This window comes from Juglans microcarpa x Juglans regia, chromosome 3D (genome assembly GCF_004785595.1).
Source record: "Juglans microcarpa x Juglans regia isolate MS1-56 chromosome 3D, Jm3101_v1.0, whole genome shotgun sequence".
Classification (NCBI taxonomy): domain Eukaryota; kingdom Viridiplantae; phylum Streptophyta; class Magnoliopsida; order Fagales; family Juglandaceae; genus Juglans; species Juglans microcarpa x Juglans regia.
In genome coordinates, this window is record NC_054598.1 from 1,953,039 (window position 1) to 1,972,190 (window position 19,152).

A 19,152-nucleotide genomic window follows, 5' to 3' on the forward strand; every position below is an offset into this window, starting at 1 on the left:
TGGATTTTTGAAAGAACTTTTTCTGATTCATAGTGCACAGAAGCAAGTTTGCATTTTTATTAATAACTAGAGCAATTTTATTATATGGGCAGAGGGGCACAACCCAAGTACATGGAAGTATACAAAAGGTTACATTCAACCAGCAAAAAGCAAAAAAAGAGAAGAAATCTTAAAACTACCAGGAGTTTTGCACTTTGCACTTCGAATTATCAAAACCAACATTTGGCACCCTCGAACTATCAAAAAGCTCACACTTCTTTTATAGGTAAAATAAAGTTTTATGGAATCAAGTAAATAGAAGTAGTCCAAGTACACAGGAAGTATACAAAAGAGAACACCTACTTACAAGTTAGGAGCTAGAAATGGATACAAGATATACATGAAAACTAGCCCCATTGAAAACTATCAAAAACTTCAAAACTTCTCATAATTTCATTCTCAAGCATCACTCAAACACAAAACACTTTCCAATTTCAAATTTTCAACTTTTTCATCTAATCATTACCTAATCATTATTCAAACACAAAAATCAACACAACTTTTACAAATTTCAAAATAGAAATAATATTAAAAAAGTATACTCAAACAATTTTTTAACTTTATAATATTTTTACTCAACTTGTTCTCTTTCCTTTCCCAAAACCCAATAAAACATCTTCACTCAAATCATTCCACTACTATTCACAAAATCCCGAGATACTCCAAGTGTCTAAACATACCCTAAAACTTTACACCATTAAGATTTGACATTAAAATTGTGTTATGCCACCTATTTTTCATCCATCTTACCGGCCAGAATTGACCAAGGGTGCAAAATGTCAGATTTTGGTAGTTGAAAGGTGATGTGTGTCAGTTTTGATAGTTTAAGGTGAAAACCACAAAACCCTTGGTAGTTTGAGGGTGCAAAGAGTACTTTTTCCAATAGTTTAAAAGCTTTTTCAACCCAATTTACCAAACAACTTTTCATCCTATCTAATCCTTTTAAAAAACGTCTCCAAAACAATTGTTGGCACTACAGCATCAAAAATTGTTGTGAAAACCTTTATGAGCCATTCCCTAACATAGCCAAATATTTCTCCCTCCAACAAACCTGCCTCTTACCATCCCCACTCGTAATTTTTCTCTATGTAGCTTGTGGGCACCCATGAGATGCAATTCATAAATGAGATTGCTAATAGATTAGAGAGAGAGAGAGAGAGAGAGACAAAGAGATCAATTAGCCTTCTCCACTATGTAAACTGGGGGCCCATTTCTCCACAATGGTGTCTTTTGAGGGAGAGGAATGAAAGAAGCTTTAAAGATCGCGAGTGGTTAATGGATGAGCTGCGTTTTCTTTTTTAACACTTTACTCCATTGGTTGATTCTATTAGACTTCAATGGTCTCAATATTCATGAATTCTGTGCACTTGGGTTATGCCTAGTACTTATCAATAAAATTCTTATTTACAGATAAAACAAAACGGGAGCAATCACAATATATCCCAAAAGCTTAGGCAGATAAAAAGAGACAAATTTAATCATCTAGTTATGGCCATATTTGAATTGAAGGTGCAAAGTGAAACCTACTTATAGTTTAGGGTGCAAAACAAAAAATAAATATGTTACACTACTAACTGTTACGTAAACTCATGTAGCCGATGGTGGTTGTGGGCATTTGACAGTGGGATATCTGGTACCATTGAAAGGAAATGTCTTCCTTTAACTGTTTAGCTATCGAATCGAAGGTATTTGAGGTGAGAAGAGATTGGTGTAATGTGTTCATTATGGAGAAAGAGTGGAAAGGTGTGAAAAACTTGAAATTGGGGTTAGACACTACCCGATGGGTGTCAAGAGCGTTGGAGGAATGTCTGAAGACTGGAAGCAAAAGGTATTACACTACTCATCGGGAAGGTGACAGAGGATTCATTGCCCAGCGTTGTTCAAACTCTCATGGTTCCTACATGGCTCTGGTGGAGTATGGTGGAGGAGGTAGTCAGAGTTTCATTTTCATTCCTAGGGATAGGGATGGAATGAGGTGGAGGAAGCTCGCAACGGCGTTGAAGGATATGGGCAGAGAAGGTGGTCAGGGGAGAAATTCACCATCAACGACGGCGGCAGTAACCTTGTCGTCGCAGTCGTACAAGGAGGTCTTGGAGATACCTTGAGCCGCATGGCAACCTGCTATGGCAGACCTACAAAGGGCAGGAGGCACACCCTTTTCAATAGCTGTCCAGAGCCGAGGAGGAGATGGCAAGGGGTTGCTGGGCAGAAAGAGGTAAGGCTTCTAAAGGAGTTGCGTGCTATGCAGAGCTTGCTGGATGATTTGTCAAATAAACTGATAAGCCTAATACGGTGCGTTGAGGGTAAAGGTGAGGTGGGTTTGGCCTTGGGTTGTGATTTGGTATCAGACCAAATGAAGAAAGGGTTGGAGATGTTGGGCGTGAGTAATGGGCCTAAAGGGAAGGGCCAGGCCTCGTTCCAATTCAGCCCAAGGAAAGGCCTAAACAGATTGGCCAGAGGTATGGCCCATTCTGGAGGAAGAAGCACCAGCACATCGGTGGCCCATCGGCGAGTGGGTCAGCGCCACCGCCACCGGCGAAGCTTCAAACGACCTTGCCGAAGGTTGCAGAAGCACTGATGGACGTCCCATCGCCGAAGGCAATACCATCGGAGCCTGGAGGTGTGATTTATGTCGTATTTTTCGCCCACGACTTCTTGGTAACTGCACAAACCATTTCGACGAAGGTTGTCGGCGCACAGACCACCGCGCTAAGCTCAGAAGAGATTTCTGCGAGAAGAGGCAAGGATGTCGTCAACCCCGACATCTCGGTTGTCTCGGCCAACTCTCACAAGGCAATTTCGGCGTTGATTCTCAAGCCAACGGCTCCATCCAAGGCACAGAAAGTCCTAACAGCTTCTGAGGAAGCTTCGGGAGGGTTAGAGGTGGTGCCTCAGGCGCCGACAATCGGGAAGGGGAAATCATGGAAATTCCCTTGGGAAAAAAGTCTCGTTGGCTCCTGTGGGTAAGGAGAAAAGTCTGGTGGATGAGCACACAAAGGGAGGTGTATGCAGATATTCATGCAAAATCTGAGAATGAGCTATTTGACATGGAAGAGAAAGAGGAGGTAGATTCTGACCTACAGATGGAGGTAGTTGCAACAGATAGTGATGAGGAGGAGATGGGTAGTCTGTCACCCTTACAAATGCTTCCCCGTCAGATTGCACCTAAAGATTCAGGGTTGGGTGGGACTATCCTGTGATGGCTATGAAGAACAATTCATGGCTTGCCTAGTAGCCATTGAAGCTGGTCGTTCCACGGCCATGAAGCCAGCTATTAGAAAGGAGAGAGAGTTGAAACGACTGCAATGCTCTATTAACTATGACAATAAGGAGGGAACTTTGGAGAGAGACAGAATAAAAGGGAGGTGTTAACGTATACAATTTTGGGAATTTATACAATTTAGGACTCTGTTAATGTTAGTTGTACAGATTATCTTACCATGTATAGATGCTGAATATTAGCAATCAATTAGACTCCGTGGATAGTATATTATCTACTTCCTTGTATAGATGGATTTTACGTTGATAATGAAAGTGGGCTGAACTGACAGAGATAGTTTTTCCAAAAACATTCTCTTGGTATTCTTAGTTTCCTAAGTGTTTTGACATGGTATCAAGAGCAGGTTCATAGTTTCCTGTCTTCTACAAATTTGTTTTTACCTTTCTTGCATTTACGGCACTGTCTGAGGTTGTGTTTGGCCTTTTGTGTGATTCTCAGTGCCTCTCGTGTGACTATCGACGCTGTCTGAATTGAACTCTTGGGTTTCTTGTGGCTTTCGGCGTCATTTGAGGGTTTTTTGTGGCTTTCGGCGTCATTTGAGGGTTTCTTGTGAATTATTAGTGCCTTTTGTGCTAGTTTTGGCTCTATTATGGGTCTCACACGTTCCGTGTGAATTTCTTCTGATTTCTGTGGATTTCGGCACAATTTCTGGTTTGATCTCCTCTTTCGACACTCTGTTTTGGTTGGGACTCTCGATTTTGTCTTCTTTGGTCAGTTCCGTGAGCAATCTTCTTGGTGTGCAGTCTTCTTGGTTTGCCTATTGTCTTCTTTGATTTTGTTTCCAACACCTGTTTGTTTCGGCAGCACTTCTGTTTTGCTTTTCTCTTGTGCTTGTTGCAGTCATCTTCTGGTGGGCTATTTTATTCTTGGTTCCATCATGTCCTTCAATAAATTAAACTTGTTCCATATTCGTTTTACTGGCAAAAACTATTCCACTTGGGAGTCTCAATTTCAATTATTTGTCAAAGTGGGAAATCAAGGATGCTTTGGGTTATGACCTGGATCCTCAGCTCGGTTGAGCCTCACCTTGTTCTCAATTTGAGGCCTTATAAAACTGTCGCTAACATGTGGAATTATCTAAATAAGATTTACAATTAAGACAACGCGGCTCGGCGTTTTCAAATGGAGTATGAGATGGCTAACTTCACGCAGGGAAGTCTCTCCATTGAGGAATATATTTCTGGTTTTCAAAATCTTTAGGCTGATTATTCAGATATTGTTTATGCTAATGTTCCCGTTGCATGAAACAAGCAAGAGAGATCAATTCTTGATGAAGCTCCGTTCCGATTTTGAAATTGAATGTTCTAATATGATGAATCGTCATCCTGTAGCATCTCTGGATGCTTGTTTGAGTGAACTTCTTCGTGAGGAGCAGCGAATCGTAACTCAAGCTGCCATGGAACATCGGGCTAATGTTAGTGCACCTGTTTGCACCTGTTTTGTGGCTTATGCAGCACAGGGGAGGAATAAGGGTAGAGACATGCGTGTTGTCCAGTGCTTTAGTTGTAAATCTTTTGGTCATATTGCTCGAGATTGCCCCAAGAAGTTCTGTAACTACTGCAAAAAACAGGATCATATCATCTCTGCTTGTCCCATTCGACCTGAAAGGAAGCAAGGTACTGCTTATCATGCCTCCACTGGTGCCTCTAGTTCTACTGCATTGCCTACTGCCTCGCCGGTTGTAACTTGTTCCTATTCCTATTCCTGCTCCTACAGCCTTAGCAAACCCGAACACACTCACTCCTGAAATGGTACAACAGATGATCATTTCTGCTTTTTCTGCTTTGGGCTCTCAGGTAATCATAAAGTTTCTTCTAAGCCATGGTATTTTAACTCCAAAGCCTTAACCATATGACCAATATTGTTGTTCCTCTTTCCAATGTCAGAAATTATGATGGAAATCTAAAAATTAACACCGCTCATAGCAGTTCTCTGCCTATTAGTGTTGTTGGTGATCTTTCCTCTTCCTTAACTGATGTTTTTGTGTCTCCTGACCTCTCCACAAATCTTATTTCTGTTGGTCAATTGGTTGATAATAATTGTAATGTTCATTTCTCTCGTTCTGGTTGTGTTGTGCAGGATCAAGTGTCAGGGAAGATGATCGCGAAGGAGCCTAAAGTGGGACGACTCTTTCCTCTTCACTTTTTTCCTTCCACCATTGTTCCTAGTTTTCCTTTACTTTCCTTTGCATGTAATGTTGTTGGTTATGGAAATAAGATGTGGCATGGACATCTAGACCACCCAAACTCTGATGTACTTTGTACTTTATTTAATTCTGGTTTATTGGGAAATAAAACATGTTCTTCTCTCGATCTTTCTTTTGACTGTACATCATGCAAACTTGGCAAAAGTAAAGTTCTACACTTTCCTCATCATGCATCTCGTGCCTCACAATGTTTCGATATTATTCATAGTGATGTTTGGGGGATTGCACCTGTTGTTTCTCATGCGCATTATAAGTACTTTGTTACTTTCATTGATAACTTTAGTCGCTTTACTTAGGTTTACTTCCTACGGGCCAAGGCCGAAGTTTTTTCCATATTTAAGAGCTTTCTTGCACTTCTTGAGACTCAATTCTCTGTTAGCATCAAGGTCTTGTGCTCTGATTCTGGCGGAGAATACATGTCTAATGAATTTAAGAACTTTCTTCAAAGTAAAGGGATCACCTCTCAACGTTCTTGTCTTTCGACACCGCAACAAAATGGTGTTGCTGAGAGAAAAAATGTCACCTTCTTGATGTGGTAAGAACCCTTTTACTTGAATCATCTGTTCATCCTCGTTTTTGGTGTGAAACGCTTTCTACTTCGGTATTTGATCAATCACTTACCCTCTCCCGTGTTACATCATGTTTCTCCTTTCTTTAAGTTGTTTGGCCATTCTCCTTCATATTCTGATCTTCGGGCATTTGGTTGTGTTTGTTTTGTGCATCTCCCTGCTCATGAATGACATAAACTTACTGCTCAATCTGTTAAGTGTGCTTTTCTTGGTTATGTTATACCTCAAAAGGGTTATGTTTGTTATGATTCTCATGTTCATCGTATACGGGTTTCTAGGAATGTGGTTTTTTTTTTTAAATCAATATTTCTTTCCATCTCATGTTGAGTTATCATCTGCATCTTTATCTCTTCTGCCTAGCTTTTCTGATTCCCAAACAATTGTGGAAAGGTTCAAACCTGGTTTTGTGTATGAAACACGTAGCCGACATGAGTCTAGTTCCACTTCCTCTGTGCCCCCTCACGATCTTGACCCGGCACCTGATCCTGCTCCTGCTTCCTCTTTTGCCACTCTTTGCCAGTCTACTCGGCCTTCTCAACCCCCTAATCGGTATGGTTTCTCCTCCCATGTCTCTCTTGTGGCTACTTTATCCTCAATTTCCATTCCCTCTTGCTACAAACAAGCTATAGAACATGAGTGTTGGCAAAATGCAATACAAGCATAACTTCAAGCACTTGAAGAGAATCATACTTGGGGTATTGTTTCTTGTTCTCCTACAGTCAAACCTATTGGGAGTAAATGGGTTTTCTCTGTAAAGCTTCGTTCTGATAGGTCTTTCGACCAATAAAAAGCTCGCCTTGTAGATCTGGGTAACAAATAGGAATATGGGGTTGACTATGAGGAGATATTTGCTCCTGTTGCCAAAATGACCACGATTCAAACGATCTTAGCTATTGCCGCTTCACAGTCGTGTCAACTACATCAGATGGATGTGAAGAACGTCTTTCTTCATGGCGATCTCCAAGAAGAGATCCACATGAAACTTCCATCTGGTATGACTACTTCTTCTCCTCATGATGTTTATAAGCTGAGGCGTTCTCTGTACGGGCTCAAGCAGGCTCCCCGGGTCTGGTTTGAGAAGTTTCGTAGTACACTTCTTACCTTCAGCTTTACACAAAGTCAGTATGATTCCTTTCTTTTTTTCCACACATTTGATGCGGGTATAGTTCTTTTCTTGGTTTATGTGGAAGAAATCATCATTACTGGCACTGACTGTGATTTGATTACTAAGCTTCAGAAGATGTTACATGCAACTTTCCATATGAAAGATCTTGGCCAGCTCACATACTTCTTAGGACTGGAGGTTCATCATCAGGCCAATGGTATTTTCTTGAACCAGCATAAGTATATTCAAGATCTTATCACATTGACTAGTTTAGAGGACACTCCTTCTGCTGATACACCTATGGAGGTAAATGTCAAATACAGGAAAAATGAAGATCTTCTGGATGATCCTACTCTCTATTAGCGCTTGGTTGGGAATCTTATCTACTTGACCACGACTCGACCAGACATCTCATATGCCTTCTCCTCAGCACCTTCATCTTGCTGCAGTTCGCCGCATTATCCATTATCTTCGAGGGTCGCCTACTCGTGGATTATTCTTTCCTACAGGCTCATCTATTCAACTTGTTGCCTACAGTGATGCTGATTGGGCTGGGTGTCCAGATACGCGTCAATCTACTACAGGTTGGTGTATGTTTTTGGGTGATACCTTTATTTCTTGGAGATGTAAGAAACAAGATCGTGTTTGACTAATTCTACCGATCTTCATGCTGATAACACTAGTGCTATTCAGATTGCCACCAATCCCGTTTTCCATGAACGCACCAAGCACATTCAGGTTGATTGTCATTCTATCCGAGATACCTTGGAGAGTTAGGTGATATCTCTTCCTTACATTTCTTCGGATCTCTACGTGGCCGATGTCTTCACCAAAGCAATGACTCGACAACAGCATCAATTTCTTGTTGGCAAATTGTTGCTAGTTGACTTACCAGCATCAATTTGAGGGGGATGTTAACGTATATAATTTTATGAATTTATACAATTTAGGAATCTGTTAATATTAGTTGTGCAGATTATCTTACCATGTATAGATGCTGAATATTAGGAATCAGTTAGACTCCATGTATAGCATATTATCTACTTCCTTGTATAGATGGATTTTATGTTGATAATGAAAGTGGGCTGAACTGACAGAGGTAGTTTTTCCAAAAACATTCTCTTGGTATTCTTGGTTTCCTGAGTGTTTTGACAGGAGGGACTTTACTTTTGTTAATGAAGCCTAAAATACTGTCTTGGAATGTAAGAGGGATCAATGACGTGAATAAATGTCTTCGCATTAGATCTCTTCTCCGCAACTGAAAATTTGACATTGTTTGCTTACAAGAGACTAAGTTGAGTGGTATTGACAGAAACATAATCCGTAGTTTGTGGGTTGCTCCTTTGTGGGGTGGTGTTATTTAGCTTCGTAAGGGGCTTCAGGAGGTGTGTTGATGATGTGGGATAAAAGAGTGGTGGAGATGGTAGAGGATTGTATCAGGTCTTTTTCAATGACTGTAACTTCTAGGAATATTGAGGATGAGTGGAGGTGGGCTTTTGCGGGCATATATGGGCCCAATGTGAATAGTGATAGAAGCTCTTTGTAGGAGGAATTGGCAGGTCTGTATTCTTTATGGGATTTACCATGGGTTTTTTGTGGATATTTCAACATTGTTAGGTTCCCTAGTGAGAGGGCGGGGGCATTTACGTCGACAAGAGCAATGCAAGACTTCTCAGAGCCGATTTTTTATTTGAATCTTGTGGATCTTCCTTTGGTTGGGGGAGGAGGGGGGCTATACTTGGTCCAACAGTCGAGGGTGGTCAAGGTTAGATAGATTTCTAGTCTCTTCTTCGTGGGAGACACACTTTCCTGATCAATGTCAGAAAAGGTTGCCACATGTATGTTCCAATCATTTTCCAATTTTGCTTCATTGTGGTGGCGGCATTCATGGGGGTAGGCATCCTTTCAAATTTGAGAATATGTGGCTGGAAGTTGAAGGATTTGTGGAGAAGGTAAGGGTTTGGTGGGATGATTATTATTTTGATGGCACCCCTAGCTTCATAGTGACGGGTAAACTTAAAGCCCTTAAAGCTGATTTAAATAAGTCGAATGAAGAAGTATTTAGACATGGAAGTGCAGAAAAATATTCTTTGGGATGAGTTGCATGCATTGGAGGAATGGGACGTTAATGAGGATTCTTTGTTAAGGAAGAATGTGGTGGTGACCGAGATTGAGAAAATTTTGTTGATGGAAGAAATATCTTGGAGGCAAAAATCAAGGGCGCTTTGGTTGAAGGAGGGCCATAAATGCACTAAGTTCTTTCACAAGATGGCTAATTCTCATACGCACAACAACGCTATTGAAGTTCTCCATTCAGGCTCAAATGTGTTACATTCTCCCGAAGAGATCCAAGATCATATAGTGCAGTATTATGAGGATCTCCTTGCTGAAAAAGTAGAATGGCGTCCCAAACTTGTTGGTTTAATTTTTGACCAACTGGATTTGGACGTAACAAGTTGGTTGGAGAGGCCATTTGATGAAAATGAGGTGCATCTAGTGGTGAAAGGTATGTGCCAAGATAAAACCCCGGGCCCGGATGGTTTTTCTATGGCTTTCTTTCAAGAGTGTTGGGATATAGTGAAGGAGGAAGTGATGCAGATTTTACATGTTTTTCATTCTAGTCTTAAGTTTGAGAAGTCATTAAATGCTACTTTCATTACTCTTATCCCTAAGATAGTTGGTGCCTATGAATTGAAAGACTTCAGGCCTATTAGTTTGGTAGGTGGGATCTACAAAATCATATCAAAGGTGTTAGCTAATCGTACGAGTTTGGTGATGGACAAACTCATTTCCAAACCTCAAAATGCTTTCATTTGGGGTCGGCAAATTTTGGATTCAGTTTTGATAGCAAATGAGTGTTTGGACAGCCGGTTAAGAGAAGGCATTTTGGGGGTCATTTGCAAGCTAGACATGGAAAAGGCTTATGACCATGTGTGTTGGGACTTTCTCTTTTATATGCTTAGAAGATGTGGTTTTGGGGACAGGTTGTGCGAATGGGTTAAACATTGTGTTTTGACCATTCAATTTTTGGTTTTAGTCAATAAAAATCTTGATTTTTTTCAGACTTCGAGGGGTTTGCAACAAGGGGATCCGTTATCCCCTTTCCTTTTTGTTATAGTAATGGAGGCATTGAGTCCCATGGTGGAGGCTGCCGTAAGGGGGGATTTCTTGCTGGTTTTTGGTGGGCAATAATAGTAATGGTGTCAATTCCATTTCTCACATACTATTTGCGGATGATACGCTTATTTTTTGTGATGCTGTTAGTGACCAAATTCAAGCTCTAAGGGCCGTTTTGTTGTGTTTTGAAGCTGTTTCGGGACTCAAGGTGAACTTAGGAAAGTCAGAGTTGGTACCGATAGGGGATGTGAGTAATATTGCTTCTCTAGCAGAGTTGTTGGGCTGTAAAATTGCCTCTCTTCCTATGAAATATCTTGGACTTCCCTTGGGGGCGTTATTCAAAACAAAGAGTATTTGGGATGGTGTGGTGGAGAAGATTGAGAAAAGATTATCGGGGTGGAAGTGGTTATATCCATCAAAAGGGGGGAGATTAACACTTATCAAAAGCACTCTCTCCAATCTTCTCACTTACTCTCTCTCTTCCCATTACAGGTGAGTTGTCCGATTGCGAATGGTGGTTTAGGGGTGCGAAATTTGTGCCTTTTTAACAAGGCACTATTAAGAAAGTGGTTGTAGAGGTATCAAATAGATGGGAACTTGTTGTGGAGAGAGGTTATTGATCACAAGTATAGTAGTGCGTGGGGGGGATGGTGTTCTAAGGAGGGTAAGGGGTCTTATGGAGTAAGCCTATTGAAATTTATTAGAAATGGGTGGAACACTTTTGAAAAAACATATTAAGTTTGAGGTGGGTGATGGAGCAAGAACCCGCTTTTGGTTCGATGGTTGGAGTGGGGAGAGCCCTATTTCCACTATTTTTCCATTTGTATTTAACTTGGCTGGAAATCAGCAAGCTGCAATTTCAGAATTGCTGAGTTGTGCAAATGGGATGGTAACTTGGAGTGTCACTTTTACTATAAATGCTCAAGATTGGGAACTTGAAGAGCCAGCAGATTTTTATAGTTACTTGTATTTAGCAAAGTTAGGAGGCAATGGGGGTGATCATATGTTGTGGATTCCCACAGGAAGAAAAAAGTTTTCTGTTAAATCTTTTTACAAGGCTTTGACAGTCCAACAACCCACATTCTTTCCATGGAAGAGCATTTGGAAGGTTTTAGTGTCGTCTAAAGTTATGTTTTTTACTTGGACAGTTATACTTGGGAAGATTTTGACGGTTAATAATTAAGGAAGCGCAGTATGGTGGTCACGGAGTGGTGCTACATGTGTAAAAAAAATGGGGAATCAATAGATCATTTGCTTTTACATTGTGGGGTGGCTGGGGAGTTATGAGCTGGTATCCTTAGTAGAGCCGGACTGATTTGGGTAATGCCCAAGTGTGTTGAAACTACTAGCATGCTGGAATAAAAGGCAAAATAGCGCACAACTGGCAGCAGCGTGGCGAATGATACTTTTGTGCTTAATGTGGTGTTTATGGTCAGAAAGGAATGATAGGTGCTTTAACTATAAGGAGCGTGCAGTGGGGGAAATCTGGAATTTATTTGTATTATCTCTTTTACAGTGGTTTTCTGCTATTGTATTGAAAGGTGGGAATGTTCATGAGTTTCTTTCTTCTTTCCAGCTTACTAGAATGTGATTAGGTGTCTCACTTTGTATTTTCTGTGTACTTGGGCATTGCATAGTTTCAATCTATTCAATAAAGATTCTTACTTGACAAAAAAAAAAAAAAAAATCTAATCATCTAGTTCATATTCCAACAACCAAAAAAGGAAGAAAATACTTGTTCCAAAGGGAATAAACTCGGGAAACATGTCAATACCCAGTGCTCTGCACAACTTGACCAAGAGTAGTAACAGCCACTTCACGTTTCATAATAGCTGCTCCATCCAATAAAGCTTCAACAATTAAGGGCATAAGTTCGGGAATGTATCGTCTCATAGTATAACCACCCTATACCAAAATCACAACCCAAAACATGTTAAAGATGAATATATAGGTATGTAAATATATATGAAGGCAGAAAGAAAACAGATTGCCATTATTCATGAGGCAATTGGATAATACGAAACAACCTCATGAACCCTAATTATCATTATGCCATAACAAGAAAAAAACAAGAAGGAAAATAGAAAAGAAGTGACAAATAAGCAACCAATGGCAATCCTGAATAATAACACTCTCAAATAGACGTGACATCTAACAGCTGTAATGTGACTGATTCCTTGGTCAAAATATTAACTTCCACATTTGCACATATCAGACATTAAAAAGGACGCCACTAGACCTTTGATATTCTCATATACTAAAGTATGAAGAAGAGAAAAATGGTTCACAGAACCAACTAAGAGAATGCCAACAATTTAAATCACCAAAAACCCAAAACACCACGCACCTTAAAGTGAATGCTTCTGTCTAATCATAGACAACAAATAGTCGAATATGTCAGCATTACCAAAAGAAACCAATGGTCAACAGATAATTCAACTCATATGAATGACTAAGCATTCCCTAGCATACTCTTTTGAAGCAACCTATTGTATAAACATACTGAGACCATTGGCATCAGAATCTGACAAAAGCATGAGTTGATTATTATAGTGCAGAGTTCAATGTGCCAGAATGGTTTTGCATGTCAAATTTAATGTACAAAAACTAAAATCACAAAGTAAATACCGAAGTCCACAATGAGGTATACAGAGATCAGGATGACGTTTTAAGAACCAGACAAGCCATTCAACCAGTTGAGCTTTGACAGAGGTCATTGGCCGGGTTGACCCTTTAAAACTGTTCTGACAGTTGCACCAGATTAACAGGATTGAACTGGTCAGTTTTTTGGTTGAATGGTAAGAGTTGTGATTTTATAAAACCAATTAATTTCTTTAAAAGGTAAAATATTCAAAACTTTTATGTTGTTTTCCCAAATGCTCAACAAATCTTACACATTATGAATTCAGATATTAAATTTGTATAACTTTGTACTACAGATAATTGAGTTGATACTATTATGAAATTTAAAATTGTACTTGAATAATAAAATAGTCTATGAAATCAGCAGTGGAATCAATGATTGGGCTAGTTGAACCTGTTCTTTTCTCACTCACTTAATGTTCCAAAAAATCACTGAATTAGATCATACTCAGTCTCAAGGCTCACCAGAACTCCAGAGTAACAGCAAAAAAAAAAAAACACAATAAAAATTATGCGTCAAGTTTTTAGAACAAGATTTGTATTAGACGTGTAACAAAAGTATAAACCAAGTTGTCTTCTACATCAAGTTTGTGCAGGCGTGTTCCCAGTGCACCAAACATGTGTCAGTAAAATGCTATATACTAAAAGATATTCGAACTTAACACAACTAGAAAAACTAGAAAAAATGGAATATTACCCACCACTCTAGTAAGATCCCCCACGGTTACAAGAACTCCACTTATAATGCCATGATTGGCATTGACCCCAGTGCCATCATTTAGCCTTGCCACAAGTGCCTGACCAAACAAAGCCCATTTATTAAGAGATGGGATCCAAAAATTTAAAAAAAAAAAAAAGAAAAAAAGTCTCAATAAATGTCATAACCACCGCATGACTTATTAAACCTTGTGTATCGGAGCAATGTATGGAAGAATTAGCCGTTCACAATTCCGTATCAGACAGCCTAGTAACTTCGCACTTTCTTCCTTGCATTTGCTATCGGCACTGGTACACATGATGAGAAGTCAACAACTGACTCCTTGAGTCCTTCCGACCTTGATATATTTTTAAAAAGAAGAAGAACAACAACAACAACAACAATCTCATTCTTGCATAATGACAGATATCAAATAACAGGAATTCATTCACATCACCTGTGCTCCAGATACGTTAATAACTGTATGAGATGGCGACGAAGCGCTGGAAGTACATATGCAGGATTTTTTTCTGATAACCTTCCAGCCAAAGAAATTGCATATTCTCGAACATCGAAATCCTGCAACAAAAATGAAGCTCCAAGATTGGATTATAGAACACACTTTCAGATTATTCTCCTCTAGCAATATGAAAATACCCTTTACAAGGGGAGAAGAGAAAAATATGGATATACAGCATCTGTCTACAAAGAAAAACAACTCAATTAGTGGCTCACTTTAGGTTATTGCAAACTCAGACAAACCAATCACAAACTGGGTAAGATCCATATATCCTTTCAACACACTCCATCTAAGACTGTCTCCAGTTACCTTTCAGACAGTCAGTGTCTTTCCTTAAAACTCGTAATACAAATGCTCACGTAAGGCTTAAAAAAATTCAGGTTTTGGGCATGACTCTGCTCAAACAATTCTCTCTTTTTGTTGGGAATATGGTCCTGCTCCAATAATCATAGAAAGTTGCCAAGTTCAAGCCATGAGCCAAGGCATGAAGACAAAAACAGTTGTAGGCTCAAGTATATGCAACAAAGAGTGGACTCGATAGAAACTTCAGTGACAGTGGCAAAGGTGGCTCCAACAATGCTAGAAAAGTATTTTCTACAATTGAGAGAGAATGGGAGTCTTTAAAGCATTTTTTTTTTATAAGTAAATGGGCGTCATTAAAGCATATCCCCTATTGGGAAAAAAAGTTTATAGGCTAAATATTTTATTGGCATTGGAAACTGATTTGACATTCTATATCTCTCGAGTCTCAAGTAGGTTTGGATTTACCCAAGTTTGTGGGAAAGAAACTGCTACAATCTTAAAGGTGCTAAGTCCCGCATCAAAACTTTACTAAGTGGAATTGGTCATTATAATGATTTTAATGAACTCCAACAGTAACCTTGATTGATCATTTCGAATATAAATGCATATATGCCTAGTGCTTTCCTTGGGCCCTTAACAATACTTTTTTTTATCGATAAACAAAATTTTATTGAGCATGAAATAGACAAAAGCCTGAGTATATGGGACATATACAAGAGCATCACTGTCAAAACCCCATGTTTAGTGGCCCACGGACAAGTTGCCAACCATGCCATGACAAGCCTTGATAGGCCCATGGCTGATGCCTTGACACTGTCATTGACAAGGCTGAACAGCCCCATAGCCCATGCCTCAACACTGTCGCTGACATGCCTTGACAGCACCACAACAGCCCCACAGGCATGCCATGGCCCCTACCATGGCACGCCCAGGACACCCAGCGAGGCTAGTGACCAAGCCAGCAGTGCGAGCAGCAGCCCAGCGCACACGCCCAGCACACATGCACCTTGCCTGGGCCATGCCATCAGCAGCCCCAGCGCCCAGGCCCCTTGCCTGGGCCATGCCCATGGGCCAGCCTAGGCCACTAAGGGCCAACATATGATACGGGTCATCAGGGGGCCCACCCAAGACCTATTTTACAAGGGGACCTCTTAAAGTTTTCCCACCTATGTTATTGCTTTAAATAGGACTACTAGACATTTCTTTTACATCTTTTGGCAAATTCCTTTGTGGACGATTTATTTGTTCTTGAGATCATTTCAGTGCCTTTGCACTTGGGCTATTTGGGTGCAATTCGTGAATCCCAAGGAAAGGATCAACACCATGCAATGAATAGGTGTTGTCCATTGATCTATCCATTTATCTATTTCATGTTTCATCACCTTGGAATTCGTGAATAGGTGTTGATTCATTTATCCATCTCTTGTTTATTTTCCATTCAATATTCATATCATCCATTGTTTTTCTTATATTTTCTAGTTTGTTCATATATTTTCTTGCATTTTCTTGCATATCAAACATATCCTCAACCTTATTCTTCATACTCTTTGATTTCTCAAATATCCATTTATACCAAAAATAAAGTCTTCATCTTTCCTTGTTATCAAAGACCAAATCCACTTTCTATACATTCCACCAATTGTAATAGCCGAAATTCCTATTGCCCTCCATCCAAATTAGCCCTAGCCAAAATACTAAGAGCCCCACAAGGAGATTCCTACATTTTGGGGATTCATATCCCATCTCCCAAATCCAATCCCTACATTCTAGGAATTTCTCTAGAATCATTTCATCCCTAAAATCACTATATTCCTAAGATCACTCAAGTCAACCAAAGACCTCCTTCTCTTGCCAAAACTGAAACTCTTATCATTCCTAAATTGATTCCTACAATTTAGGAATCTTCACCTCAATCATCTCCATCTTTCCAAACCCTACCCAATCATCCAACACGCCAACCCTAGTCTTCCAATTGCCAACTTCGTAATTCCCTTGGCCTCCACCCAAAACCCTAGCGTCACTTTACCATACCAATCCTAGGCATCTTCCAAGTGGCGCCAACCTCAAGGACAACATCCAAACCCTACCACATTGCGTCAAACGTACCAAATCATCAGTTAGATCACCCAAATTCATCATCATCATCAATTCCATCACTAAACACCATACCATCAACCTAAGAACCCTCCATTGCCATCATACGTTCAAGGCCAAGCAAGTTGGCAAGGCACATTCAGTCATCACAAGGACAAAGCAAGCTCATGGACCCCTAATGTTTAGGGACTAGACCGAGGTCCCTAATAGTCACCTATGCGTGCTAGTTTAGTAATGCAAGGAATTCATGAAAAGACATGCCATTAAAATCAATTACAATCGATCAATGAAGTAAAGTATTGAAAAATGAACTTCTAAACTCATCCATTGACAACTCCCTATCTTCAAAGCTTCTTGCATTCCTCACTCCAAATACACCACCATAGACAAATTGGGACCATCTTCCACACTATTTGTAACGTCCTAATGGAAAACCCAAGCCACATGGTCTATACTCCAAAAAGACTGATCAATGATACAATTGGAGCCCCCAATAGAACATTATAAAGAGCAAGAACTTCTCGTTCTCAAGCAATGTAGGATCTCATAAACCACCCGTTTTTATCACTTATCAGAATGGGGTATCATAATCTCCCCCCTTATATTCTCGGCGTCCGAGTCAAGCCAGTCCATCGTAGGTGGCACGACTCAAGTCTCACATTTCTAATTGGGATAGGCTTTTATACCATTTGTAATGCCCCAATAGAAGGTCCAATCCATATGGCCTATACTCTAAAAAGACTAGTCGATGATGCAATTGGAGCCTTATTAGAATATTTTAAAGAGCAAGAACTTCTCATTTTCAAGCAATGTGGGATCTCATACACAACACACTCTTATCACTTATCAGAATAGGGTATCACACTATTGCAATATGAGGGTTGCCCCGGATGCCTTGCCAAGAAGCCAGGAGGTCGATTACCCTTTTTGGCATCATCCAAGCTAATCCTATCCGAGCAAAGAAGTCATTCCACAAGGCCGTAGCAATCTCACAATGAAGTAATAGATGATCTACGTACTCTCCACTCTTTTTGCACATACAACTCCAATCCTTAACAATTACCATCAGAGTGGACATCAAGACGTGGGGTCTAGTCATGGAAGGGCAACCTACAGACTGGATTAGTATTCCTAGGTATTATATCTGGTGTAGAATTAATGTCATTGGATATTGATAGCTGAGTGGAGCCACCAAAAGATAAAAAGGGCACCATCAAGTAAGTGTCGATAAAGTAATCTTGACTAGTTCTTTTTTTTTAATAAGTAGTCAAAGTATATTAATAAAAGAATAGGCAAAGCCATGTGTAGTACAAAGAATGCCCTAACTACGTAGGGACATTAGAAACAAGGAAATCATGGAAATCTTGTCCATTAAAATTAACGGAAGAGGCCCAAGTACAAAGGTCCAAGTTTCTCCATCGAACTCTCTTTGTCCTCGAACGTCCGTTCATTACGCTCCTGCCATACACTCCACATGATGCAAATAGGAATCATCTTCCAGACAGCCTTGATCTGCCGATTTCCCCTTAGATCTGTCCAGCTAGCCAAAACCGCCATTACTGACTCGGGCATTACCCAACCCAAGTCTAGTCTTCTAAAAACCTCGTTCTATAACCCTCGAGCTACTTCACAGTGTAGAAGAAGATGGTCCACGGATTCACCCCCATTCCTACACATGCAACACCAATCTGCGATGATCACCTCTCATTTCCTCAAATTATCCGTTGTGAGGATCTTACCCAAGGAAGTTGTCCATACAAAAAAAGCTGCTTTGAGAGGCGCCTTGTGTCTCCAAATTCTTTTCCAAGGAAACTGAATAGGGAGCTCATGTGAAAGGGATTTTATAGAACGAGCGAACCGAGAACACACCACCCGAAGATATCCACCACAATGAGTCGGCATGTTGGTTATTCGGTTTGAGAGAATACAAAAGTCTGAAAAAGGCTGCAAAGCTGTCCACCTCCCAATCATTTGCCGCCCAGCTAAAATTTTCCACTGGATTTGTTCCCCTACTAACACCATGACATCCGCCACTGAAACCTCTGTATCATTAGCAACCCAAAGAGATCAACCATTATCACACCAAGCATCATACCAGAATTTGATCCTAGCCCCATCTCCTAAGCATAATCATGAGTGACGAGAGAAGACCCCCCATCCTCTTCTTATATGTTTCCACAACCCCACACCATATGCCCCTCACTTCACTGGTGCACCATCCCCCCCATAAACCACCATATTTGCTCTCGATCACCAACTTCCATAGAGCTTCTGATTCTTTATGGTATCTCCACAAATATTTGCCAAGCAATGCCCGATTAAAAATTCTCATATTTCGAATGCCTAAACCACTATTAGGGAGAGGACAACAAACCTTCTCCCACCTGACTAGGTGGAATTTAAATTCCTCACCAATCCCGCCCCACAAGAAATCCCGCTATAATTTCTCAATACGAAGCGCCACACTTGCTAGAATGGGGAACAAGGATAACAAATAGGTCAGTAGATTAGATAAATGTACTATTTATCAAGGTAATCCTACCACCTTTTGACAGGTACATTCTCTTCCATTCTGCTAG

At 40.3% G+C, this 19,152-nt stretch overlaps 1 protein-coding gene across 1 annotated transcript in view; it reads right to left on the minus strand.

Moving 5' to 3' along the window:
* The window catches only part of LOC121255618 (serine/threonine-protein kinase TOR-like), an 83,344-nt gene that overhangs the window by 38,107 nt on the left and 26,085 nt on the right, over nucleotides 1–19,152 (minus strand). Inside the window, 4 exon segments of the mRNA XM_041156015.1 lie at nucleotides 12,091–12,221; nucleotides 13,661–13,756; nucleotides 13,865–13,964; nucleotides 14,114–14,235. Of these exon segments, the coding sequence (XP_041011949.1) occupies nucleotides 12,091–12,221; nucleotides 13,661–13,756; nucleotides 13,865–13,964; nucleotides 14,114–14,235 (449 nt within the window).